Below are 27,137 nucleotides of genomic sequence, written 5' to 3'. Positions count from 1 at the left end.
AATTCCATGTGACCAGTAACTGTTTAACTGGACTGAGATGTTTTTCTACTCTAAGTTAGTAAAGTTCTGTTCAAATTGTTATTGAGGCCCTGTAGGTAAAACACCTGCTTTGGTCCACTGGGGCTCCTAGAGACCAATGTATGCAACAGTCAACTTAGACATCACTGAATCTATGTTGTGTGAAAGTGAGGGGGAGTTCTGCCTCATGGAATAGGATCGGCCTCTAAACCTCTAAGGGCCAGGGTATGTGGCACTGAGGTTGAGGGAGGATGTGCCTACTCAGTAAACACTCTTTGGTATATTTTCAAGCAGGTGAATCCTTGGTGAAGCAGGACAGCAAGCAGGTCCAAGTGGACCTGCAGGACCTGGGCTATGAGACTTGTGGCCGAAGTGAGAATGAAGCCGAGCGGGAGGAGACCACAAGCCCTGGTAAGAGTGCAGGTCATGGGATACACATTTCCGCCCTGGCTGGGGTTGAACTTGACTGCTATTGGCCAGTGCCACTCCTGAGCAGTGGAAGGGGAAAGGAGACAGAGGACCAGAGAAGAGCAGGAAGCTTGGAGAGTTCTTGCCATAAATGAGGCTAGTTTTCAGCGTATTTCTGATAACTTAAAAACCAACTATTACAGGGAAAAAAAATACTAAGGCTTACTTACTAAAGAGAAATCTGCTTTGCTTTTTGGGGGGAGAGGGGAATGGAGATATGCAAGCTACAATTTTAAAAGATTTATAGGAAATATCAGAAGTGAAGGATCACTGTTTTTGTTAAGAACTTAGACAAAGATCTCTAAGCCTCCCAGTGGAAAATGGGTGTTCTTTGACATATGTGTGTTACATGTGCATGTCGTTTCACATTTGTTTTTTTCACTTTTATTATTATTCTCCGTGCTACTGTCTTGTAGTATAGGAGTTCCTCCCTCCCCTTCTTTTATCTCCAATTTCTGCTCCCACCATTTTCTCTCAAATTACCACAGTAGTAGAATGGAGGACATGTCTATATAAAGTGGTCTTTTTCTTTGAGAAATTCTTTCACTGGTTTGCATTGTGAAAGTTGAGCCCTCTATCTCTCTCTCTTTTTTTTTTTTTTTTTTTTTTTTGAGGTCAGATAGTAACCTCTTAGCTTTTTAAATTTCTTTAAATTTTTTATTTGGAAGGAAGATTTACAGAGAGAGAGAAATCTTCCATCTGCTGGTTTACTCCCCAAATGGCCACAATGGCCAGAGCTGAGCTGATTTGAAGCTATAAACCAAGATCTTCTTCTGGGTCTTGAGTAAGGCTTAAGGACTTGGACCATCCTCTACTGATTCCCCAGTTCATAAACATGGAGCTGGATGGGAAATGGAACAGCTGACTAGAACCAGTACCCGTAAAGGATGCCAGCCTTGCAAGCAGAAGGATTAGCCTGTCGGGCCACCATACCAACCCCAAATGCTTAAATCTTAAATCATTTTGTAACAATTTTTGATGATAAGATGACAATCTAAATAATCAATTGGTGTCAGGGAAAAAATAGGGAGGCCCATGAGCCAGTGCCCATATGGGATCTTGGCAATTGCAAGAAGAGGATTAGCCTGTTGAAGTGTAACTCCAGCCCCATCAATGTCATTCTTAAGTTCTTAAGAGGCATGCATGTTGGGCTTGGTGCAATGATTCAATTGGCTAATCTTACCCCTCTGGAAAGTGCCAGCATCCCAAATGGATGCCAGCTCGGGTCCCAGCTGTTCAGCTTCCCATCCAGCTTCCTGCTTCTGGCCTGGGAATTCAGCAGAGGATGGGCCGAAGCCTTAAGCTCCTGCACCCATGTGGGAGACATGGAAGAAGCTCCTGGCTCCTGGGTTCAGATTATCTTAGCTCCAGCTGTTGATGGTCATTTTGGGGGTGAACCAAGGACTGGAAGCTGATTCTGTCTGTCTCTCTTCTCTGTAAATCTGCTTTCCAATAAAAATAAATTTTATAAAAAGAGGCATGAATATGTGTTGAAAATAACAGAACCCTGGGAAGTTTGCATTCAGGCTCTGCCACGTGCTGGTTGAAGTGGTCTGAAATAAGCTGGTTTACCTTTGAATGTGTGTTTACATAATCGTTAGACTTGTAGAGCTGTTGGAAAGTTAAGCATAAACAGGCAGGATAGGGGAGTGTTTCAGTTTTGATCTGAGAGATTATTATCCTTGTGTCCGAAGCTGCCTCCCCACCTAAGGCAGTGGTCACTGCAGGACCTTTGCTTCAATCAGCAAGATGTTCTCATCTTTTTCCAGAGTGTGAGGAGCATAACAGCCTTAAGGAAATCCTCATGGAGGAGACATGCTCTGGGAAGGGACGCCTGGGTCCCCCACTGGCCAGCTGCCCTGGGAGGAAGCAGCAGGAATTCCAGGCTCAGGGGCAAGCAGAGGATATCTCAGCCCTGCAGAAAGACATCGCGGATCTGAAAGCCCAGCTGCAGAGTGCCAACAAGGTCATCCAAAGCCTCAAGAGCCGGGTCCGATCACTGTCCGTTACAAGCGATTACTCATCGAGCCTGGAAAGACCCCGGAAGCTGAGGGCTATTGGCGCCCTTGAAGGATCTTCACCTCGTAGTGTCACTGATGAGGATGAGGGCTGGCTGTCCGATGGCACTGGGGCTTTCTACCCACCAGGGATTCAGGCCAAAAAGGATCTGGAACGACTCATCCAGAGGGTGGCACAGCTGGAGGCACAGCTGCCCAAGACCGGCCTGGAAGGGAGACTGGCTGAGGAGCTGAGGTCGGCCTCTTGGCCAGGGTAAGGAGAGCAGGTGTTGCCGTGGTGGAGGATGCCTGTGTTGGTGCTTGATATACATCTATTAGTAGAATGACAGGCCAGGCAATACAGCGCAGTGGGAAGGTACGGGGTAGACTGCATGGGCACTGTCTCCCCTCACAGAATGTACCATTGATTTGTGGGCATTTCACTAACACATATTGGACTAACATGTATTTGGAGTTTGACTAGCTCAGAAACACAGATGAGATGCAGGGACAGTATGGTTTGTTGGTTTGTTTTTTGTTTGGTGATTTTTCTGCAGTAGGTTTTCAGAGCAGAATTTACTCTTAAATATTCCCTGTGTCTTTTCTGAATTCAGTGCTGGGGGAGTTCCATCAGGATATTCTCAGAATATTCTCCCCAGAAGCTCCACCCTGTATCACTCACTCTTGCCCATTTTTTTCTTTTAAAAAATTCTTCTTTTAAAATACTTCAAATAATACAGAAAAGTATAAAGAATTCAATGAATACTCAGAGGCTAAATAATTTTTTAACATTTTCCTGTTTCCCATTCATAGGTAAATATATGCTCTCACGTATGTATGATTTTTTTCTGAGAGAAGAGGTAGATATGTTAATATCACGTAATGTGAGATTCATGACAAAAATTAATTATGTAACAGCTATAATTCAGCAAAAACAAGTTTTATAAATATTTATATTCCAAATAATATGACATCTAAAGATTTTTGAAAATATTTATTCGAAAGTTAGAAGTACAGAGAGACAGGACAGGCAGAAAGAGACACTGCAACATCCAGGGCTAAACCAGGCTTGAACCAAGAGCCAGGCATTTCTTCCTGTCTCCCATGTGGATTCAGGGGCCCTGACACTCAGGCCACCTTCTGCTGCTCTTCCCAGGCCATTAGCAGGCAGCTGGATTTGAAGTGGAGCAGCTAGGTCATGAAATGATGTCCATTTGAATGCTGGCATTGCGGGCAGTGCCTTCACTCACTGTACCACAATGCCAGCCCACATTCACATTTTTTTTTACTACATATAAACATATGTATTAACTTCTACATATGAAAGAAAACACACAGTATTTGTCTTTTTGTAACTAGTTTATTTCTCTTAGCGTAATAATGATCGCTAGTTCCATGTATGTTGTTGCAAATATCAAGATTTAATTCTTTTTTATGGCTCAATAGTTTTGCATTACCTTGAAATATCATGTTTTCTTTTTCTAGTCACCCTCTAATGTGCATTTAGGCTGATTTCATATTTTGACTATTGTGAATAGGCTGCTATAAGCATGGAGTGAAGACATCTCTTTGATATGCTGCCTTCATTTCTTTGAGTATCCCACAAGAAATGGTATAGCTAGGTCATAATGTAAATCCAGTTTTAGCTTTTTGTGGAATCCCCGTACTGTTTTTCATAATGACTGCTAATTTATATTCCTACTAACAGTGTGCAGGATTCCTTTGTCTCTGTATCTCACCAGTGTGTGTTATTGTTTGACACTCATTAATAGCCATTCTGACTGGGGCGGGATGGTACTTCACTGCTTCTTTTTCTCTGTATTTCCCTGATGGCTAGTAATACTAACACTAAGTAATACATGTTTGCTGTCCACATGTATTTCTTTATTTAAAAAGCTTTTATTCAGATTGTTTGCCCGTTTCTTAATTCGAGTGCTTGCTTTGTTAACTTTCTTGGTCTCTTCATAGATCCTGGATATTAACTTTTTATCTACTGCAAACTTCACAAATATCCTCTCCCATTCTGCTAGTTGTCTGTTCGTTCTGTGGATTGTTTCTTTTGCTTGAAGAAGCTTCGTGGTTTGACAAAATCCCATTTATCATTTTTGCTTTCATTGGCTGTATTTTTGGAGTTTTGTGTAACGTGTTATTGCCTATGTGGGCGTCTTAAAATGTCTCCTCTGTGCTTTCTTCTGGTAGTTTTATAGTCTCAGGTCTCAAGTTGATGTATTGATCCATTTTCAGTTGATGTTTTGTGTAAGATGTAAGGTAGGGGTTTTGTTTCAGTTGTGTTACTTCTAGAAATCCAATTTTCCCAGCACAGTTTATTGAATTGAAAAGACTCTCCTTAGTCCAAGCAATGCTTTGCAGCACCCTTGTTAAAGATGAGATGGTTACAGGAGTGTGGATTTGTTTTTTGGAAATCTTAGTCTGTGCCATTGCACTACAACTCTTGAAATCTGATGTTACAATCCCTCTCCTTTGGTTCCCTACATTAGGAAATATGATTCCCTGATTCAGGATCAGGCCCGAGAACTCTCCTACCTTCGGCAAAAAATTCGAGAAGGGAGAGGCATCTGTTACCTTCTCATCCAGCATGCAAAAGATACCGTCAAGTCTTTTGAAGACCTCCTAAGGAGCAATGACATTGACTACTACCTGGGGCAGAGCTTCCGGGAGCAGCTTGCCCAGGGAAGCCAGCTGACAGAGAGGCTCACCAGTAAACTCAGCACCAGTGAGTTGACTATGGGCTTTTAGAATATTCTTGATCACCCCAACAGCCCAAGCCCATGTGCTCCACAGCAACTTTATAATCTGCATCCTGTTTCCACTTCATGTGTGGGGGTGGGCAGAGTGGAGGGTTGCTGGTGGTGGTTATTAGAGGATCAGAACTGGCCAGTGGGAAGGCTAAGAGGAACATGTATGGCTAGAGCTGCCACGTTTACAACAAGGGAGACTTCCTTACTCATGGAATATGGCCTTTGGGCAGTAGGCAGCATCCTTCCATTTCTAGTGGGAGGAAAGGGAAATGAGATCCAAGGACCTTATTACAGTATGGATATCCTTGAATTGCAAAACCTAAGCACTAGCCTGGATGCTGCCATCAACTTGCCTTGGGCAAGTGACTTCTTTCAGTGTCTCTGTTTCCTCATTTATTGCATGGTATTAATGGGTGCATGTACGCGGAGTGTGGAGAAAGAAAGTCCCCCTGCAGTTTTGGAGATAACTGGCTAGAGCAGTTAAGACTATGTTGGTAGCTATTCAAGCCCTTTACTTAGAGTTTCCTGAGAGCACCTTAGGGAGTACAGCAAGCTCAGCCCAACCAGCCCATCTACTGGTGGCAGGTGTAGAGTTGGGACAGAAAGGTCTGGCTTCCCCTCAGAGACAAAATCAGGGTTTATAAGAAAGCCATGAAGAGACACACTGTTGTGCCACCTAGAGCCAGTCTGTGGCAGAACATGAAGGCTGGAGTGGTCTGGGGTGAGGGGAGGGCAGCTGTGCAAGTGCCTCATGGTCAATGGGACAAAGGCCATTGTCACTTTCTGCTCTGAATCAGGACAGAGGAAGTTCTGATAGTGGTAGCCCAATCAGGGGTGATGGGCCTAGCAAGCTCAGGGCAGCTCTCTGGCCAACTGCTCTGAAAACACAACTTGGGGCCTCCCAGAATGCTCATCCCAGATGCACTCATGAAGACCTTGCTATTCTGTGTCCAGAGAGGCCCTGGGTTTGGGATGTGTGAAGTGGAACCTGTATTCATACTCATTATTTCTTTCTGTATTTGGTTTACAGAGGATCATAACAATGAGAAAGAACAAGCTGAACTCGAGCCACTGGCCCTCAGGTAACTCAGAACTGAGCCTGGTAAAGGGATTAGAACCCAAGCACAAGGAGAGAAGGCCAACTTTAACTTATAGTCCAGAGGAAACAAGAAAAGTAACAAGTGTAATGAATCTTTTATTCATTGAGCACCTGAAGCTTGATTTTTTTTAAGGATTTGTTTATGTTTATTAGAAAGGCAGGTTTATAGAGAGTAGAAAGAAAGATCTACCATTCACTGGTTCAGTCCTGAAATGACTGAACCCAGGAGCTAGGAGCTTCTTCCATGTCTTTCAAGTGGGTGCAGGGTCCCGAGGCTTTAGGGAATCCTCTGCTGCTTTCCCAGGTCATAAGCAGGGATGAGAAGTGGAGCAGCTGGGACATGAACCAGCACCCATATGGGACCCTGGCACTTGAAGAGGGAGGATTAGCCAATTGAGCCTTTGCTCCAGGCCTCTTGAGGTTGTTTTTAGCACAAATCCTTTATTATAACTTGATTTGGATCTATAGGTACACTAATTCTCCAGTAACCTAGAAGCAGTCTGACCTAAAAGTGGGTTAGGCTACCACTTGGAATGCCCACATCCTATTTCAGAGTGCTTGTTTGGGCCTAGCGCCTCTGCTTTTGATCCTGCTTCCTGCTAATGCACCTGAGAAGACAGTGGGCAATGGCAAAGTGTGTATGTTCCTGAAGACCATGTAGGATTCTAATGGGCATCTGGACTTTGACCTTGGCCTGGTCCAGCCCTGGCTGAGACAGCAAATAGAAGATGTATGTGTGTGTGTGTGTGTGTGTGTGTGTGTGTGTTTTACTCACTACTGTTCTATCTTTTGAATAAAGTAATATTTATTTAAAAAAATAAGTGAAAATGAAATGAACAACCTTGATTTTAAGTCTTCTGTATGCTTGAGAGTTTCCCAGATTCTTGGGAGAGTACCATGTCCCTGGAACCAGCTCAGTGAGTCACTACATAGCATGCTCAGGAGCGCAGGGGCTCAGAGTGAGTTGTAATCAATGATTTTTGTGTCCTGATTATACCTTAGATCCCATGACTACCTGTCACAAGTATCAGCAGTGAAGGGCAAAGTTGTGTTGCTTCTGTTTTGATTTTTAATCTATTGTGTGATCCAGTCAACTGGATGATTCTACATATTCTCTTGGGTGCTGTAACAGAAGCAACTTGCTCTCTATTTCTCAATTCCCACTTACAATTTTTGTACTTGTCTTATTGGAGATAACAGTTCCCAAACTGCACTTTTTCTGGGCATATACTTTTCACAGCAATATCTTAGTACATCATATATAATGGCATATTACATGGTCAGTGCACTGGGTAGCAATTGTTGTCTCTCTAGGCACACCCCACTTACACTTCACCTCTAATTAGAGATAAGTTATTTACAACATTCCCATGAGATTGGCCCCCTTAGGAACCATTAGGAGGATTCTCCCATGAGCTTTGGCCACAGCTAGTCAGTATGACCTTGATTTCACCTTCTGCTTTTCCTTTCCCACCAGGCTCAGCAGGGAGCTGCAGGAGAAGGAAAAAGTGATTGAAGTGCTGCAGGCCAAGCTGGACGCCCGGTCTGTCTCGCCCCCCAGCAGCCATGCCTTGTCCGACTCTCATCGTTCTCCCAGCAGCACCTCCTTCCTGTCTGATGAGCTGGAAGCCTGCTCAGACATGGATATTACTAGCGAATACACACATTATGAAGAGAAGAAAGCTTCACCCAATCACTCAGGTAGCCTCTGCTTTCAGAGCTATGTCATTTTTATTGAGGAAGAAAGAAGAGCTTGGGAATCAGGCCTTGAGGCTCCTCATGGTGTGTGTTGGGCTGACCATGGCTCTAGCACCAAGCAGCAAACACAGGCTCCAGTGGGTCAGGATCTTTGGTCTGCTTCTGCCCTGTAAGTTACTCTGTGTTCCTGTGTTCAGCACAAATGTGCTGTTGGGAGTGACAATAGCAGCAGGAGAAATTATTGCAGATTTTTCTTTGATGAACCGCCACCTTTTAGGTGGGACATAATGACACTTGAAATAATCCTGCTACTTGAAGCTCATGAGTGATATCCCCTGAGTATTTTCAGGTGTCCACAGAGGTAACCAGTCTTTCCTGATGTAATTGGATGGGCTGTTCTCATGATTTTAGGGTTAGGGGCCCAACTCTGAGGTGGTTTGACTCACTAAGGGAGCCATCTGTGAGCCAGACAATGAAGGGTGCGAATGATGCTTGTGCTTGGTGCTTTCCCTGGTAGCCAGACTCTAGCCTTGGTACTGTGATCAGATACAAGGCCAGGATGCCAGTTCTTTCTAGAACACCAAATTTTTTTTTTTCATTCATGGATTTTGTAGATTCCATCCATCATTCAAGTCATTCTGCTTCATTGTCTTCTAAACCATCAGCCACCAGTGCATCTCAGGGGTTTAAGGCCGAATCCAGCAGCAACCCTATCAGCTTGGCAACTCCCCAGAGTCCCCCAAAGGAGGCCAGCCAGGCCCAGCCAGGTATGCAACAGCCAGGGGAATAGTAACTTCATCTTTCCCTCAACTTTTTGACTTTTTCCACAGGGACCAGGCTTGGGGCCTGTTAGGGTCCCGTATGCATCAAATCCACAGGCCATTCTCACTCCCCATGTTGTTTTCTGTTTTAAATATTTTTAAGTTCTTCAGTTTGGCTTTGCATCTTTTAGGAAATAAGTAATCTACAGAAGGTATCGATCTGCATTCTAGGTTTGACCGACGGTTGATTGGCTAATCAGTTAAATAGTTTCATTCCTTTTTCTGTTTTCACCCAAGTAGCGGGGGAGGGTAATAAAGTGGTGAAATGTTTCTCCCAAGGTTACAACAGCCAAGGGGGCTTAAAGACGTGCACACCTGCGGATCTCCTACTCCCTTCTTTCCCATTCCGTCTGCAGGGCGCCTCTTCAGCAGGTGGTGCCACATCATACTGAGGGCCCTCAGCTGTGTTCTGAAAGTGTTACCATTTGTGGCCTGATGGATGCAGTGGTGGTCTTTGAGACGTACATGTTGCATCTCCTGGGAGTAGTCAGAAGAGTACATTTCACTTTCTTGCCTCAGTGTGGCTGCCAGGGCTGAATTTCTCACACACAGCTCTGCAACAGGGATATGTTGGGAAAAGGGCAAACCTTGTCTTCTTCCACTGTCACCTCCTGCTATAACTCACTGGCCACCCTCAATGTGGGCTGAGGTGAGGGCTGACTTTGGTTGAGGTGCTCTTGGGAAGCACGGGGCCACCTTTTGTCTCCCCTGAGGCAATTCAGAGATAAATAATAAAGAAAATAATAAATGTCCCGACTCTTGCTAAGCCTGACCTCAAGAGTCCTGGGGCCAAAGTGGACCAGGAAACCACGGAGGAAAAGCTCTTCTCCCAAAGTTGAAGACCTTGGGCTGCCTGCTTTGCATCTAAGCAGGCAAGACTGACCAGAAAAGTTTGGTTTTTTTTTAAGATTTGTTTATTTTTATTTGAAAGGAAGATTTATAGAGAGAAGGAGAGACAGAGAAAAATCTTCCATTCACTGGCTCACTCCCCAAATAACCACAACAGCTGGAGCTGCTAAGCCAGGAGCAAGGAGCCTCTTCTGGGTCTCCCATGTGGGTTCAGGAGCCCAGGGCTTTGGGTCATCCTCTGCTGCTTTCCCAGGCCATATGCAGGGAGCTGGAAGGGAAGTAGAACAGCTGGGATATGAACCAGCACCCGTTTGGGATGGTAGTGCTTGCAAGTAGAGGATTTGTTGAGCATGATGTCAGTCCCAGAGAGGTGTTAAAACCCAAATTCCTTCCCAAATAATGCCTGGGATGTTACCTTTGGCTCAAGTGTCTTACATGGTGTCATCTCTAAGGGGTAAGAGCTGCGATTACGGATAAAGCACTGACTCACACATCAGATGTTTCTACAGATCAGCCTTGGTGTCTGCTCCCAACCTGGGAAACCTCCCTGGGAACTGCTGTCAGCAAAGAAGAGACAGATTCAAACATTGGAACTCCCCAGAGTTTCTGAAGATATATCAGCGGATGGGCTACCTAAAGATCACCTGGGAAAAACATTTTAATGCACATTTCCAAGTTTATTCCCAGAGTTTATACATCTGCAGTTTTGCATTAAAGCCTAAGGAATCTGTGTTTGTTTAAGTTTTACCTAATCGATTAGAATGCCCGGTAATTGTATCTAAGCCATTCCACTGAACTCTCTATTTCTTAGTGGGCGAATATACACATTGAATTTGGATTCTACGTTGTGTTTCCTACAGGATCCTGAGCTGCATATACTAGCAAATTTCCCCACAGCCTCTGTCCACTGCAGCCCTTCTCAGGGTGGGCACTGATGCTTCCAGAAGAGTTCCAGATGCAAAGAGATTCTTGTCCCAGGCACAAGGACAGATCCTTCTGGGAGCACCACTTTGGGTGCCCTTGAGAACATTCAGGCATAGCCATCCTGACCCTTCTTGGCCCAGGATTGCTGGGACAGAGCTCAGTCAGCTCCCCTTGCTTTCTGCAGCCATTTGCCTTCAAGCTGAACACAGAACAGAAGGACAGCTCTGTCTGGGGAGAAAGGGATTGGGGAACAGCCAGCCCTGCCTCTCTGATAGCAGTGACCACTGTCTCAGTCTCCACGCCTCAAAGTGACATCTGGACAGGGAATGGTTTCACCTTCTCCATCTTTTATCTGTTTCCTTCTCTTGTTTTCTCTCTAACGGAGTATCTCCTTTCTTTCCCCCCTCTAACTTTCTATTTCTAGGCTTCTGTTTTAACTCCATGCCCAAGTTGGCTAGCCTCCCCCAGGCACCACTGCCCTCAGCTCCATCCAGCTTCCTGCCTCTCAGCCCCCTTGGCCCTTCCCTCGGCTGCTGTGAGACACCGGTGCTCTCTTTGGCTGAGGCTCAACAGGAGCTGCAGATGCTTCAGAAACAGCTGGGAGAAAGTGAGCACTTCCTGCTGCATTGGTGTGCTTGCAAGAGGCAACCCCACGATGTGGTGCTCTGCATGGCTTCAGCTTGATGGCACGGTTAAAAAACACGATGCAGGGGTCTGCGTTGCAAATGGAAGATCGAGGGAAAGCTTTGCTCACTTTTGGGAAATGCATTTTCTGTGATCTTTGGCATGTGTGTCTCATTCTAATCAGTTATAAGGTGCATACGTTCCAGAAGCTCTAGACCTGGTGCTTGCCCGCTGTTCACAGTACCACAAGGATTCTGGATCCCTGACAGACTGGGGAAGCGCTTACTGCTGGGGTCTGAAAGAGACTTCATGCCGTGCAGGATAGCATGGCCATGACAAGGATGGCTACATGGAGTGGACTCCTTTATGTGGCTGCCATATCCTCCTCCTGCAAAAATCAAGTTCAGTTCCCGAATCACTGATTTTTTTGGGGGGAAAAGGTGATGGTAAAGGGAATCAAAAGTGAATGTGACAGAGTCCCTTTTCCTATTGTACAGGGTTAACTCCAGCCCCAGGACAGGTGATTCGTGGATATCTAGAACCACACCCAATGGCTGTGATATCCGAGTGTAAATTCTGTTCTCTGATGGCCAGAGAGAGTGGATTTTATACAGTCATGTGATTAACAGACGTAACAATATTTTAGAAGAGCATTCCATGTATTTTGTGGATGATGCCCCATCATATTTTTGTGTATGATTACTTACAAGGTTAGTGGGAGAAAGTCTCATATGATAATTGACAGTGGTGCTTTAAAAGAATTTAGAAATCAGCACAAATAGTCTCTGAACCATAGTTTGTGCTGGGAAAGGAGCTTGGATGAGCTATAGATTGATGGCAAGGGTATCTTGTGACCCATACCACAGCCAAGAGTTTGTAACACTGAAGCCCTAAATGTCATTTGAATAAGACTCTTAACTTTTGTAAACCCTGAAAATGGCTACTTGATATAGTGTGTTCCTAGGTGGATTTCTAGAGCTAGCTAGACCATGACCATTTTCAGGAGAGTCTCTCCCGTCTGTAGGCAAACTCTTTTGTTTATTAGCTTTACACAGGTGGAGCTGTCTAGAGCTTACCTGTCAACACCTGTGAAATGTGGCCTCCTACTTGAGCCTCCTTAAACTGTGATGTGCTAAATTGCACCAATGAAGGGTCCCAAGACTGAGGAAAGTGCAGTCACTTGTACAGTCACTCATTAAATGTCTCAAGCAAGTGAGTGACATGGAGTGGAACCCAGTCTTCTGTTGCAGGTTTGATGTTTCTGTTATGCTCTTTCTATTTAGGTAGATTTATTACTGTCCTGCCCAGCGTGTGGGACTGAACTCAGCTGAAAACAAAACAAAGCAAAACCTCTTGAGATAGCTCGCAACAGCCTTTTTTTTCCCATTGGAGACCAATGGGAGGTGCTGGTGTTTCAACCTAAAACCTGTTACTTTAATAATTCTGGCACCAACAACTGATGGGGAACCAGTGTATCCTATGCCCAAATGTCAAGAGTATTTGGTAGCTAACATGTCTTTACTTCACATCCTTTTTCTTTATCTTCCCGTGTTTGTCAACATGTTTTTGTCGATAGGAAAAGATGCAGGGAAGCGCTGTGCATGCAGGAGTCTGTGGTTGTGGGTGGAAGTGGAGTCCTAGCTGGCATGAGGCCATTAACTTAGAATGTGGCTGGTGCCAGCATTTATGAGGAAGTTATAGATTCTTTCTGTACTTAAATGTCAAATGCTCTCTAAGGAACCATCGCTTTCATCATTGTTTTCTGTGAATAAATTGTCCTCGTGGACAGTGGTGCATGGCAGCTTCTCGGGTTGCAGTGAAACTAATCTCTCCCTGTTCAAGTATCTGCATGATTGCTTCGCAGGGTTGAGAGCTTATGCTCTGGATTGGGCGTCTAAGGACACTGGAACATGGGAATGGTAATCATTGTTAGAAGCAGATTAGAACCTTCCCATGGCCTTGATCTACAAGCACTAGTGCTCTCTTTTATTGTTTGTTGGGGCAGCATTGAATAGGGTGTGAAAAAGGTAGAAAATCTTGTCTTTATTGGATTCCTGCTAAAATGTAGGTATTTGCAATTTCAGTTCCTCTTTAACTCCCATGACGCTAGTAAGAGTCTAGAATTTTATAAATTGGGAATGGAGAAAACCATGAGAATGCTTCTCAAACTTTATTGCCTATCAGATTGATCTGGCATGAATTCTAAACCATTCAGTGCTCAAGATGTATCCCTCACCCATCAAGTGCAACTCTGGGCATCACAGTGTTAGCACATATTTTACATCTTCTGATTTATTCTGCTATGTGACCACATTTGAGAAGCAGTTACATACAGGGATGAAAATTGGTAGTGGTAGTTTCATTTTACTCTTCTGACTCAGGGGAAGCTGCGTGTCTACACTGCAGTCCGTGTTCATAATCCCCGAAACAGATTTCTAATTTTTTTCCTGAGTTGCAGCCTTGTCCTTTTCTCTTTCCCTGTCCATCCCTCATGCTGGGCTGCTGCTTCCTTTTTCTTTTCTTTTCTTTTCTTTTTTTAAATACAGACCCAAAGATTATGGGGAATGAGGGGAAAGTCTTTGGTTTCATATGATCAATGACAGAATTAGCCAATGAAATGAAAGGTTCCACCTCCCACCTTGGGATAAAGTTCAGCCATCTTTTGGCCAAAAATGATATTTGAAGCTCTTTGACTCCTAGAGAATAGGACCCTTCTCCATTACATTATGTAGAAACTTTTTCAACCTCAGAAAAGAGTTCTTCACCACTTACAGCAGGGCTTCATGTCTGTTTTCTCCTCTGAAAACTCTTGAGTAGAAATGGGGATATGATTGGCTTCTGGCAAGGAAAGTACTTGGAGGTAAACTAGTCCTTCTGTCCATAGGATGTCTCACTGTGCTCCATCCTGCACACCATCCCAGGGAACCTAACTATGCAAGTCAGTTCTGCTGCTGAAATTTCCCTGCATCCTATAATGGAGAATTATAGTAATAGTAAAGGAAGGTCTCTGGACCTTCCTTTGTGTACCCCAGATGCTTGATTCATCCTCTCTTTCTTTGTATCTCATGCTAGGAAATACAAACAGTAGATTCTATAGTCTCTGGGTTATGTGTGTTCATTTACAAGGTCTCCTGCATTGGCCTAGGATCTCTGACATCCCATGGGTCCCTAGTTAGTCTCCATTCTTAGGCATTACATGTGTCAGTGTTGCTCCTTTCCTGTGTCTCACTCATGTTTCTTTTTCCCAGGTGTTAGCACTGTCCCACCTTCCTCCAGAGCTGCATTGCCAAGCAACCATTTGGATGCCAGCTCTTCCCTCTTCCTCAGCCCTGCTCAGCCCCAGTCTCCTGCAAGGAGCACCATAGAGCTGGGCAGAATCCTGGAACCTGGGTACCTGGGCAGCTGTGGCCAGTGGGACATGATGAGACCTCAGAAGGGGAGTATGTCTGGGGACCTGTCCTCAGGCTCCTCTTTATTCCAGCTTCACTCCAAACCCACAGGTAAAGCACTAAGTGGGACAGCCTCTGAAATCTCACTTGGAATCTATGACATTCTCACCAGAATTTTTCGTTGTCCCTCCTGTCTTGAGTTCCCAGAGAGAATATGAAAGGAAAGGACTGCATGTACACATGATCCTCTCTACGTGCAGCCTTCATTTCCCTTGCCGTGGTGCTCTACAAGGACAAGGGAAACCCAGGGACCAGCCTCTGTGCTCTCATGTTTATGTCCCTTCCTTCTGCACCCTGATCACTCTGTTAGATTCTTCCAGAAATCTGGGCAAAGACATTCACAGGTCTTCCAGGACACAGGAGTTGTTATAAAAACATGTAACAACCTATGGCTTATACATAAACCCAGTTGTATCACATTGGTGAATTTAGTAGGCAGGTGAACGCTGGAGCACAACAGCCTCAAAAGAAAGACAGTTATAAGCTTTGCAAAAAGACTGGCCAAACTCAAGCAATGGATGTAGAGGATGTGACGTGCTGTTAGCACCCTGCTTTTCTGTGTCTTTCCTGGAGGTGCTTCTCCCTCCCCTGATGCACCTGTGGAGTCCTCAGACCCATGCACGCTGTGGTTTACTCCTGCCTTGTTAAACGTGATGTGAGGGAAGCATTCTGTATACACTATTGTCCACACAGAGTGAGTTGAAGATCATGTGCTTTTACTTTAAGCTTTCCATCAAAGGATGGGAGGAAGGAGGATTTTGTCCTTTGCTAAAGAATGTTGAGTCACGTATCTATAAGACAGTTTTGGCCTGGCACAATGGCTCAGTGGCTAAATCCTTGCCTTGCTTGCATTGGGATACCATATAGGCTCTGGTTCATGTCCTGGCTGCTGCACTACTTGGCAGATTCCTTACTTGTGGTCTGGAAAAGCAGTAGAGGATGGCCCAAAGCCTTGGAACTCTGCATCCACATGGGATACCTGGGAAGAAGATCCGGTCTCCTGATTTTGGATTGGCTCAGCTCTGGCTATTGTGGCCATTTGGGTAGTGAATCAGCGGATGGAAGATCTTTCTTTCTGTTTCCTTCTCTCTGTAAACCTGACATTCCAATAAAAATAAATAAATCTTTAAAAGAGGAAGAAACAAAGAGAGTTTTAGGAGATAGTTTGAGTGAGGCCATTCCTTTCATCTTCAAAGTCACATCCAGAAGGTGATCATGATTTCCAGAGCCTTTAGTATCTTTTCTAAAGTGTGTGGAACTCCCTCTCACATACCAGGCAGTTGTATGGTAGCGATTTCTTTAGTAGGATACTGTCTTAGAAAGCCCATTTATTCTTTTTTATGTTTTTAACTATTTATATTTATCAGAAAGATTTACAGAGAAAACGAGAGACAGAGAAAAAGGTCTTCCATCCTCTAGCTTGCTCCCCAAGCAGCTGCAATAGCTGAGCTATCTGATGTCAGGAGCCGTGAGCCTCTTCTGGGTCTCCCTACTTGGGTGCAGGGTCCCAAGGCTTTGGGCCATCCTCTACTGCTTTCCCAGGCCACAAGCAGGGAGCTGAATGGGAAATGGAGCAGACAGGATACAAACTGATACCCATAGGGTATCCTAGTGCTTGCAAGAAGGATTGACCAATTGAACATCACACTGGGCCTTGCCTATTTACTTTTGAATAAAGTTACTTGGGTCCCCCAGGTACCTGTCTGACCAGGTGGGTTGGCAGAAGGATGGTGATGTTTTAGGATCTTGTTGAGGGGCTGCTGGCCATGCCCGCCCTTGCATATCCGTTGATAACCAGTACTCTCTAATTCCACTTTTCTCTGTGTCCTGGTGAAATGCCTATAGGGGCTGATCTGCTGGAAGAACATCTTGGTGAAATTCGGAACCTACGCCAGCGTCTGGAGGAGTCCATCTGCATCAATGACCGCTTGCGGGAGCAGCTGGAACACAGGCTTAGCTCCACCGCCCGTGGCAGTGGTAGGGAAGCCCAAATCTTGGTTTTTGCTCACCCCCTTTCACCTGCATTCATTTTCCATGCTGATTCTTTGTGCCCTTTGTGGTATGATTGGCTGTTTTGATATTGTTGGCTTTGAGTTTGTTGAGTTCTTCATATACTCTGGCATTCTAGTAACTTTTTATTAGATGAATAGCTTGAGAATGTGTTTTGTCATCGTATTGGTCTTTTCTTCACTTTGTCAGTCGCTTCCTTGGCCGTATAGCAGTTTCTCAGTTGGATTTAATACCCCTAGTCCAGTTTTGCTTTTGTTACTTGTGTTTTAGGGATCTTGTCCAGAAATTTGTTATATGTAACAAGGTCCTGAGGTGTTTTCCCTGTGTGTCCTCCTACTGTGTTATTGTTTCAGATTTTCCGTTTAGATCTTTGAGCCATTTTGTGTTGAGTTTTTAAAGGTGAGAGACAGAGGTCAGGTTTGAACCTTCTGTGCATGTGTATTGGATTCTCCCAGCATCATTTACTGGAGAGGCTCTTTTCTCCAGGGTATGTTTTGGTGGCTTTTTAGGGGAGGGCAGGAGGAGTCGGGTATTCTAGCTGCATAGATGCCTTTCTAGGATTTCTGTTCTGTATCACTAATCAGTGCTGCCCATTTTCATGATAGTATCCTGCTATTTTGGTTATCACAACTCTGTAAGATTTGGAGATCAGATACTTGATAACCCAGATTTGTTCTTTTTGCTCAATATGACTCTGTCTATTGGGGGGGGGGGCTTTTTGTGTTTCAGTATGAACTTTAAGATTATTTTCTAGTTCTTTGAAAAATGTCAATGATATTTTAATAGAGATACATGGAATCTGTAAAATGCTTTGGAAGTGTAGACTTTTTAATATGATTAATCCTTCCAATCTATGTATGTTGGAAATCTTTCTGGTTTTGTTGAGGAGGGGGTCAATTTTTTTCATTAGCTGTTTTAAAAAAACTTCATACTGAAGTTTTTCATGTATTTGGTTAAATTTTTCTTAAGGTATTTCATGGTTTTTATGAGAATTGTTGTCATTTTTTTCTCAGTGAGTTTATTATTGCCATGAAAGCTGCCACTAAGACCTGGGTGTTAATTTCAAATACTGCAACTTTAATGAATCGTTTTAGCAGTTCTAATAGTCTTTGCATAGAATCATGTCATTTCTACATTGGAATAAGTTAGCTTCTCCTGTTTCTAAGTTTTCTCTTGCTTAATTATTTTAGCTAAAACTTCAGGTACTATGTTGTGTAAGAGTAGTGAGAGCAGATGTCATTTCCTGGTTTCAGATTTTTGAAGAAATGCTTCTGATTTCTCTCCATTCAATGTGATGCTCTCTCTATGGATTTTTCAAAGATACCATTTATTATGTTGAGATATGTTCCTTTTATACCCAATTTGTTCAAGATTTTTATTTTTTTCGTCTTTTAAAACTCTTTATTATGCTTTTCCATGATAGTTTTCTACATGTAGGGATTCCTCTCACCCTTTCCCCTTCCACCCTCCCCGATTTCTTCTCCTGCCATCTCCCCCCCCCCGTATTATTGCAGTGGTATAGTCCTTTAGTGATAGTTACAAGTTTAACTTTCTGCTATTTGTTTCATGGCATTATACGTATAAGCAAAGGTAGAACATCTTTTACCTTGAATAGATGTCGAATAAAATAGTTTTTCTGTGTCTATGAGTTAGCGATAGGAGTTTTACCTTTTGTTCCATTAATGTGATATGTTACAATTATTGGCTTGTGCATGTTGGACAATCCACACAACCCTGGCGTAAATCCCTGTTGATCAGGGCAGATGATCTTTGTGATGTGCTATTGGATACAATTTGCTAATTTCTTGTTGAGTAATGTTTGCATCTATGTTCATTGGGGACATTGTTTTGTAGTTTTTTGCTTTGTTGTGTCCTTGTTTGGTTTTGACTTCAATGTAGTATTGCCTCATAGACTATGTTTAGAAGGATTTCCAATCTTCCAAATTTTTGGAATAGTTTGAGAAGAATTTTTTGTTCCTGAAATTGCAGTGAAGTGAGCCACTTCTGGGCTTTTCTCTGTTTGGAGGCCTTTCTTTCTTGATACAGACTCATTCTTTGTTCTTAATCTGTGCAGGATGTTCATAAATTGTATGTGTCTATAAACTTACCTATTTCTTCTGGATTTGTGTTGTTTGGCATTTCATTGTCCACCATAGTTGCTGATGATCCTTTGCATTTCTGTGGTATCAGTTGTAATATTTACCTTGTCATCTTTGATTTTACTTATTTGGTCTTTTTTCTAGTTTTTTTTTTTAATTAGACTAGCTGAGTGTCTATTAGTTTTGTTTATATTATCAGCAAATTAACTCTTCATGTCATTGTCTATGTGATTGGCAAGTGATAGAGAGTGGGGCCCTAGCACCCTCCCCGAGTCACTTCACTATAGTTGCCTTTCTCCTCACACGCTCCACCTGAGTTATGGTCAGTTGGAGAGCATCCCTTTTGTACACCATTATCCTGCCCACATGACAACAGCAACTACTTAGGGAGAAAGGATCTACAGTGCAGTCACAGCTGTGACATGTGATAATGCATCAGAAAACCCATTAAAACGAGGCACACAGAAACCCAAGCACTTGGTCGTCATGTTTTGTTCAGTTCCATGTCATTGGTCCCTAGAGTCTTCTGCATGGTTGAGATAGTATCATTGGGAGATATAGAGTAGAGAACTTCTGAAAGCATCTGTTAACCCAATGTGTATGCTTTTGGGTACAGGATCCACCTCTAATTTCTGTGGCCAAGGCCTGGAATCCATTCCTCAGCTCTACAATGAGAACAAAGTCCTCAGGGAAGAAAATCGGAGCCTTCAGGCCCAGCTGAGCCATGTGTCTAGAGGTGAGTGATCAAAACATACACTGTGGTCATCCTTGGGTCCATTTCTTCCCTGGCTAGACCAATCACCAAAGAGAAAAGTGGAGAGAGGAGAGCTGAGATAAAAGAGCTGCCCAGACCCACCAATCCCAAATTCCCGTAGCTCTTCTCAGTCTAGAACGGGCTGCTTCAGGAAAGATTTTAACCAGGGGCCCTTGACCTTCTAGAACCCAGAGGCAAATGGCTCTAGGAAAGGCCAAAATGGCTCTATAAAGGCCATTTGTGTATACCTATCATCACTGGCTAGCCCACTGCTCTCGGTTTGGTATCAATTCTACACCCCTCTCCTTCCTCCATACCTTACAACTGATTTGGAACTGGGAAAGAAAGAAATACGAAAACTTACTTCCTGTCACAAGTCTCTCTGAACTTTCTACAGCTGTGTGTTCCTCCTGCCTTGCCATCGCTATGCCTCCTCCTCACCTCCCCTCACTCCTACACTCATGATTCCTCTTCAGTCAGTACCCCTGTAATTCTGTGTTGAGAGGTACTAGCAAATGCTCTCCAGAAATCTCCAGGCCCCATTAAATGAGCATCCATAGGTGGTGTTATTTCCCAAGTGGCTAGGAGACAGCTGAACTTAGTGTTACTTGGCTTGTTGAAGTCAATTTTTATCAGTAACATTTTTATTTATTTACAGATATGTATTGAAAAGTTATTTTTAAAAAGACCAGGCGTATCTGTAAGGGTTAATCCTAGAATGAAGGAATGATTGTGGAGGAAAAAGGCATCAGGAGATATTTCTGAATTAGTTATCTCAGAGCAAGAAAATATGGACAGAAAGGCCACTTATGGGAAAAGTAATGGAAGTTAATAGAAGGCCAAATTAGCATAATCCTATTGCGTGCTTGGGAAGATTAGAAAAGACCTCTTGGGTGACAAGATAATGACTGATTTAAATTGGTACGATTTTTCGAGTCCTGAAGTGTTTCATTTCCTAGAGGAAAGACGCAACCTACAGCCTTAATCTCAAAAGTGTCTATCGATTATGTTTGTGAATTTCTGATCATAAAGATACCAGAAGCCCAGAAAAGTGCAAATAACCCAATATTTAAGCTGATGAAATACCTTAAAACTCACAGGCAAATCTTGATGTTGATCTTTTGCAAAGTTTAAGTATAGATTATGAAACAGATGCTACATGGAAAATGGTGGATGTCGGAGACCTGAGTGTTTTCTCTGGAGCAGCGGAGGCCATAGGAAGTCATGGATCGAGGACATTGCAAGGATGGACTGCACTGCCTCCCAGGGTAGATGGTTATAGTCAGCCGACACCAGCACAGGGGCCTGCCTTCCTGGTCTTAGTCCTGTTTGTCAGGGGCAGTGTGCTTGGGCTTCTCTTCCTGTGGAGCTTTCTCCCTGGCATTTAACCCTCACTGTTCTGCCCACCAGAGCACTCCCAGGAAACAGAATGCCTGAGGGAGGCTCTGCTGTCCTCCCGATCCCGACTGCAAGAGCTGGAGAAGGAGCTGGAGCACCAGAAAGTGGAGAGGCAGCAGCTCTTGGGAGACCTGCGGGAGAAGCAGCAAGAGATCTTGCATTTCAGGGAGGAGCGTCTGTCCCTGCAGGAAAAGGACTCCAGGTAAGGGGATGCCTGTTGGTAGGGAAGACGGCTGCCGTTTTTCTTTTGCTGTCCCTGGCTTTGAGCAGAAGCAAGGACTTCTCAGAGAAGTATTTTTAAAAATGGCCAAGTGGAGAGAGTGAAACTGTGTTACAGAGGCTTTCATATATCAGAGCCAGGAGAAAGCCTTCTCAAGCTTCCAGTGAGATCTGGGACATTGTGTCCTAGAGCTTCTATCATCAGCTCGGGTTTGGGTGATACTTGTGTCCCGCTGAAGTCCTACAAGTGCTTGAAAACAGGAAGCGCATGAAAACAGGGAGCAGCATGAACACTGTGTGCCTAATGTGCCTAATGGTGTGACATCAAGCAAGTCACATTGCTACTTCGTGTCTGTTTCACATCTATAACATGGCCTCCTCGTCCCCGAGTTGATATTTGGGGCAAACTCTGCAATACAAAAATTGGCTGCCAGCTTGCTGCCCTGGCATGACCCAGTGGCCCCTCCATCCGGGTGACCCTTGCCCTTTGCCCGGCAGGCTGCAGCACAAACTGGTCCTCCTGCAGCAGCAGTGTGAGGAGAAGCAGCAGCTCTTTCAGAGCCTCCAGTCGGAGCTACAGATCTACGAAGCACTTCATGGCAATTCTAAGAGGGGGCTGAAAGGTATGTGTGCCCTTCCTCCTTGTCTGAAGAGTCAGGGGTAAGCTTATAGGGGGCATCCTTAAAAATGGACCACAGGAGTCAAAGCTTCTAAAAAATGCTTTTCAATTGTTTTTTTCAAAAAAAGATTCATTGTAATTTGTAGATATAACTCTAAGACCGTAATAATATTCCCACCTCCATCTCTCCCCCTCCTCCCTCCTTCCTTTTAGAGGCTAAACTTTAATCACTTATATGACTTGATACAAGTTAAGCAATATCTAGATTGTACCACTTTTGTCATTGTTTAAAAAAGATCTTGAATATTATAAATAGCATACATTGACAACCCAGAAACAAAGATACCACTAAAAACGGGTCTAAGCTTAGGTTTAGATGTAAAGTTCTTTTATTGAAGATTTTTCTACCTTGCTAAAATCATAATTCAGCATTTGAGAATTTGGGTGTGTTTCCCGTCCCTCAAGTGGAGAAAGGTAATTGAAACATCGTATTCATAAATCACAGTAGGCTGGAACAGAGGGGCTGACTTCAGGGTGATGAAATTTAGCAAAAGTTTAAGCAGAATCCTGAGAGTGTGGTCAAGTATCTGTGATAAGCAGATGGACTCGGGAGGCCTGGCCCTGTGCCCATTCAGGGGCCTTAGGAAGAGGAAGTCAGCTACAAAGCTGAGGACACGGGAGACACTTAGTCAAGGGTGGGCAACTCAGCTTGAGACCACGTGATAGTATAAGTGGAGTGGCCTCTTGTTGGATTGCTGAACCCCTCTTGGAAGGAGGTCACTGACAAACTGGGAATGTCATGAGGTCAGGGGCCGTGATGTGTGTGTCCAGAAATCCTGAGCTGATTGGAAAATATAAAGGAATTTGGGCGTTGGAAAAATCACAAGGAGGCAAGAACTGGCCTCCCATGTTGGAAGAACTACCAGGTGAAGACGAGCTGATGTATGGTGCATGCAAGGGAATGAAATTCAGGTTAGGTTTTCTCTCTTCAGCCAAATTTTAATCTTCAGAAAGCTCGATTGTTTTCCAAATCTTTTGCAAGAGAGGTTACACTAGAACTTAAAGAATTCTAAGGGTTGATCAGGCCGAGAGAAAAGGTGAACTACAAAGTCAGGATGAGTGTTGGGTCTGTGGGGGACACTTCATGTCAGTGGGAGTGGGAAACCAGGTTAGCAGAAAGGAGAGGTGGAGAGTATGATAGAACGCAGATAAATGAAGATAATAGTGTGTTATGTACTAGGTAATAAAAGTCTTTTAAAGAAAAGCAAGTGTAAGATGAAAACAGAACTTTCAAATACCACATCTGGTGGAACATACTGGAACTGGGAGACATTGGCGTCCCGGGAGCCTGTCCGGTGGGCGTTTAAAGAAATGAGTCTAATGTAAGGGACTGGGCGGATAAAAGGGAATGAGCAGAGGAAAAATGTTTCAAACAAACCAGAAGCAAAACTTTGTGAATGTAGGAAAGGAAGGACCAGACAGAAGATCGTGGAACCCTGAAACCGCTTTACCCTGAACACTTTCCTGGCATCTTAGCCTCCATAATCTCTTATTTTCAATTCCCACATCCAGTAAACTCTCCGGATTTAAAGATTTAGTGTCAAAACCTACCTGAAGTGGCAAGAGAATATCCACAGTCTGTATTTATTAATGTAGCAAGAATATTCACGCTGTTCTGTGCAGAACTGAATGTGTTTATCTAAGAGTGTGGCTCCGATGCAGGTGGGTCCAAGTAGCTCAGGGCGAACGTGATCTGTGCGTCCTATTGCCTTGCTAAGAAGCACATTGTTCTAGCTTTTTGAAATGTGTTTGGCCTGAAGAGTTTTCACTGTGAGATTGTGAACTTGAAGAGTACGTCTTAGGCCTCTTGGCACTAGAATGTAGAAATGTAGGTGGTGAGTGGAGGTTAAAAAGCATGGAAGAGCTTAAGAACCTTGCTCTGAGACCTGGGCTCTGATTCGTCGTTGCCACCACAGTCCTGAAGCTTTCCTCTTCCTTCTCCTCTTTGATTTCTGAGCACAGAGGTCATCAACTCCCTGTCCACTTCAGGCCCTGCCCTTGCATAATTCCCTGTTGACCTCCTGCCTTGTAGGATACTGCTCTCTGGCCAGCAGACTCAGGTTAACTTGGAGATGAAGGAATAGGCTTGGTTTTGTCTGCCAATGTGATGTCCTCTGAATGTCTGGGGTTATTAGAACCTCCGGGAAATTTCAGACTGGACTTGTGGCATCTCAGTGTGCCGCAGACCCACCCAGAGATGACGACATCTCTAGAACTGATGTGTTGGCCTGTGTGGCAGCTGTGACTCTGAGATTTACAATGGGGTCCTTAGCGGAAAAGACTGTTGCAGAGAAGTGTTCCAGCAAGTGCTTGTGTGTTCTTAGCTCAGTGTCCTTTTTCTCTGCTTCTAGCTTTTGGTCTGGATGCCTGCCACCAGGCCCCTTTGAGCAATGACTTGAGTTGCCTGGTGGCAGAGATCCGAGTTCTGAGAGGGCAGCTGGAGCAAAGCATCCAGGTGAACAACTGTCTGCGACTGCAGCTGGAGCTGCAATTGGAGGGTGGTGTCAGCAAAGCCAGCCCTGGTGCCTCCTCCGTGAGCCAGAGCTTCACCACCAGCACTGACCCTGGAAAAAAGCAGCCCATCTTCCAAGGTAGGCCTGCAACGCAGTCAGGAGGTCCTCATCAAGTGGGCACTCACCCGGATGTGTGTACAAAGAGGGCAATCCTGACTCTATGGTGCCCCCTTACGGTCAGGCTGAAATAGGCGATGACAGCATTTAAGAGAGAATATGGGATTTAGGTTAGATCTGGTTCTGAGTTTACCAAGCCCAGATTGGTTGCTTTGGGTGTGGAGTTTAAACTCTCAGGTATTCAAGCTGTAGTTTTCTTATATTTTTTTCCCATGGGCATGATCATAGTATGCATATTCTATAGCTACTTGGGCCATTAAATGAAATGCTTTACAAGGGCCTGGTACAATAAGAATTTCTCAATAATTAACAACTACATATGTTGCCATCTGTCCCTGTTCTCTATCTGAGAAGTACTTTAAAAGTATCACATATTTCCAGACATATAAGGATCCTTTAAAATTTCAGTAAAAATAAATATTACAAAAAACTTTGATGGATTTCAAATATTTGCACCATAATGACCATGCATTTTTAAATTTTATTTGTTTAACATTTTTTATTTCTTATTTTAGAGGCAAAGGGACAGAGAGGCAGGGAAGAAGGCAAGCAGAAAAGGCTCCCATCTGCTGGTTTACCTTCCAGAGGCCCCAGCAGGTAGTGCTGGATCAGGACTGAAGCTGTGAATCCAGATTCCCCTTGGATGGCAGGAACCCAAACTCCTGAGCCGTGTGAGCTGCATTAGCAGGGAGCTGGAGTCTGGAGCCAGGGGCAGGAATCATACCCAGGATCTCTGACGTTCAATGTGGGCGTCTTAACCACTAGGCTGTATGCCTACTTGTATCTAACCTTTTAATTCCATTTTCCAACACACTTTTTTGAGGGATCCTCACATAATTTTATCAAAGTAGGGAAGAATTTACCATCTGTGCATTTTCCATGGGAAACGCAAGGCCTGAGACGTTAGCAAACAGGTGGGGGTTCACAGGCGTTAGAGACAAGCAACGTTAGGACCAGCTATTTCAGTGTCTGTGTTCTGTCCATCTCAGCAGGTTCTATCTCAGTCACTCTAGTTTCCCTTGTCCAAACTAGCGTCTCTGTCTTTCATATGTGGGGAATTCAGCGTGTGGCAAAAGCTCTGTCCGTAAGGAAACCAAGGATGTGAGGAAACCCTGTGTGGTGGACCTGCTTAGTCCAGGTGACGGTAGTCCACTTCTGCCCCAGCCGGTGCCTGCCTTTCCAGGCAGGCAAGCTAACCAGACCTCGCCCTCTCAATCTCATTTGCAACAGTTTCATACTAATGTCAAGTGTGTTCCTTTCCCCACTTCCCCTTCTGTCTTTCCTTTTGGGGTCCCATGCAGTTCACCACCTCCACGGGTATGTCCTCAATGGGATCCTAATCAAGAACAAGTTCTGCTCAGGCTTTATGACCCCCGTGTCTACTGTCTGTGGGTCAAGAGAGTCCTCGTTTTCCTCCAGTTGTGCTGGGTTCTTATATATCAGACAGGTGCCCTTTATCTGCCAAATGAAGATAACAATAGAATGATCATGTTGGTTATTAGGCAGTGAGTGTATGTGGGCTGTCCAGTACAGCTCCTGGTCCACAGGAACTGCATAGTGCCCCAGGGTCGCTGCCTTGCCGTCTGGGACTGCCGTGATGGTCCTAGCACTCAGTCATGTCTTCTCCTCCAATCAGGCTTTTCGCTGTCATGGCTCCCATACACCTGCCATGGCACAGATCCAGGGGCTCAAAACTTGCTCCTTCTTGGGAAACAGGTTCTGTCCTCTTTCTGACACTTTCCAGTTTCCTCATGGTAGAGTTGTTTCCTGGTCTCTACTAGGGCATCCTTAGCCCCATGATCCTTCTTTTCTTCTGCTATAATGCAACATTCCACCAATACTAACTCAGCAGACTCGTTGGTGGCCTGTTGGGTTTAACTCCTCATAAATTCACTCATTCTTTGACCCATATTTTAGCATAAGTACAAACTACGCTTTATAGATACATATTTTTCATATTTAGCTACAAGGCATTGGAGGAGATATTACATATAAAAACTATACTAAGAATTTAGCTTATAAAATATGCCTGATGATTTGCAAGTCAGAGGTTTCTTTTTGATGGAACATTCCCATGACACAACTGTCCTTTTGCTCTGCGAATGGAAACACTGGGTCGAGTAGGTACTTGGTTCTTGCTTTTGAGTGTGGGATCTGAAGGATAATTATACAAGAGGTCACGGATCTCAATCATGCTGCCTTAGCTCTCCCATGGGACATGTCTGGGTTCCTGAAAACTGTGATTGTCTTTGTCCCCTAGACTCAGCTGCTTCCCCTCCAGTTCGGGATGTTGGCATGAATCCCCCAGTCATGGACTTCCCCAGCTCCTCTTCCTCCGCTCCTGGCTCAGAAACTGTCGTCTTCAGTAGGAGAGATGGTAAGTGTAGCCAGCAAGGGGATCAGAGACCACATAGCAAAAGCATTGTGCAAACAGCCTTGGTCAACTATACGGAGGTTATTTCAACTTAGACATTTCTGCGTGTGTCTCCCAAGGCCTTCAGTCCTACTCATTGCACATTGTGCTCCATTCTTTCATCCATTGTTCTTCATCCTACAGTTTCCTACTGCCCTTTGTGGTTCTTTGCCTGCTAGTATCTCCATTCTTTGTAAATGAGAGAGATCTTCCAGCCACCGGTTCGCTT

At 44.2% G+C, this 27,137-nt stretch overlaps 1 protein-coding gene across 12 annotated transcripts in view; it reads left to right on the top strand.

Moving 5' to 3' along the window:
• The window catches only part of PDE4DIP (phosphodiesterase 4D interacting protein), a 241,637-nt gene that overhangs the window by 208,698 nt on the left and 5,802 nt on the right, over nt 1–27,137 (top strand). For 8 of the 12 annotated variants that reach the window (XR_009244910.1, XM_058660134.1, XM_058660135.1 and 5 more), the window contains 14 exons: nt 310–429; nt 2,256–2,757; nt 4,982–5,217; nt 6,273–6,324; nt 7,819–8,042; nt 8,654–8,806; nt 11,058–11,240; nt 14,506–14,757; nt 16,552–16,683; nt 19,432–19,551; nt 20,980–21,169; nt 21,685–21,809; nt 24,217–24,456; nt 26,756–26,872. Coding sequence is in view for 11 of the 12 variants with exons in the window: in XM_058660134.1 (XP_058516117.1) it covers nt 310–429; nt 2,256–2,757; nt 4,982–5,217; nt 6,273–6,324; nt 7,819–8,042; nt 8,654–8,806; nt 11,058–11,240; nt 14,506–14,757; nt 16,552–16,683; nt 19,432–19,551; nt 20,980–21,169; nt 21,685–21,809; nt 24,217–24,456; nt 26,756–26,872 (2,646 nt within the window). In the remaining variant the exon portion in view is untranslated. The remainder of the gene's footprint in view (nt 1–309; nt 430–2,255; nt 2,758–4,981; nt 5,218–6,272; nt 6,325–7,818; nt 8,043–8,653; nt 8,807–11,057; nt 11,241–14,505; nt 14,758–16,551; nt 16,684–19,431; nt 19,552–20,979; nt 21,170–21,684; nt 21,810–24,216; nt 24,457–26,755; nt 26,873–27,137) is intronic. The other 4 variants (XM_058660126.1, XM_058660125.1, XM_058660133.1 and 1 more) reach the window with 3 other exon arrangements.

The sequence above is a fragment of the Ochotona princeps genome, chromosome 2 (assembly GCF_030435755.1).
Source record: "Ochotona princeps isolate mOchPri1 chromosome 2, mOchPri1.hap1, whole genome shotgun sequence".
Lineage (NCBI taxonomy): Eukaryota > Metazoa > Chordata > Mammalia > Lagomorpha > Ochotonidae > Ochotona > Ochotona princeps.
Note: the sequence above shows the minus strand (reverse complement) of the source record. Positions and strands in the feature narration are given on the sequence as shown.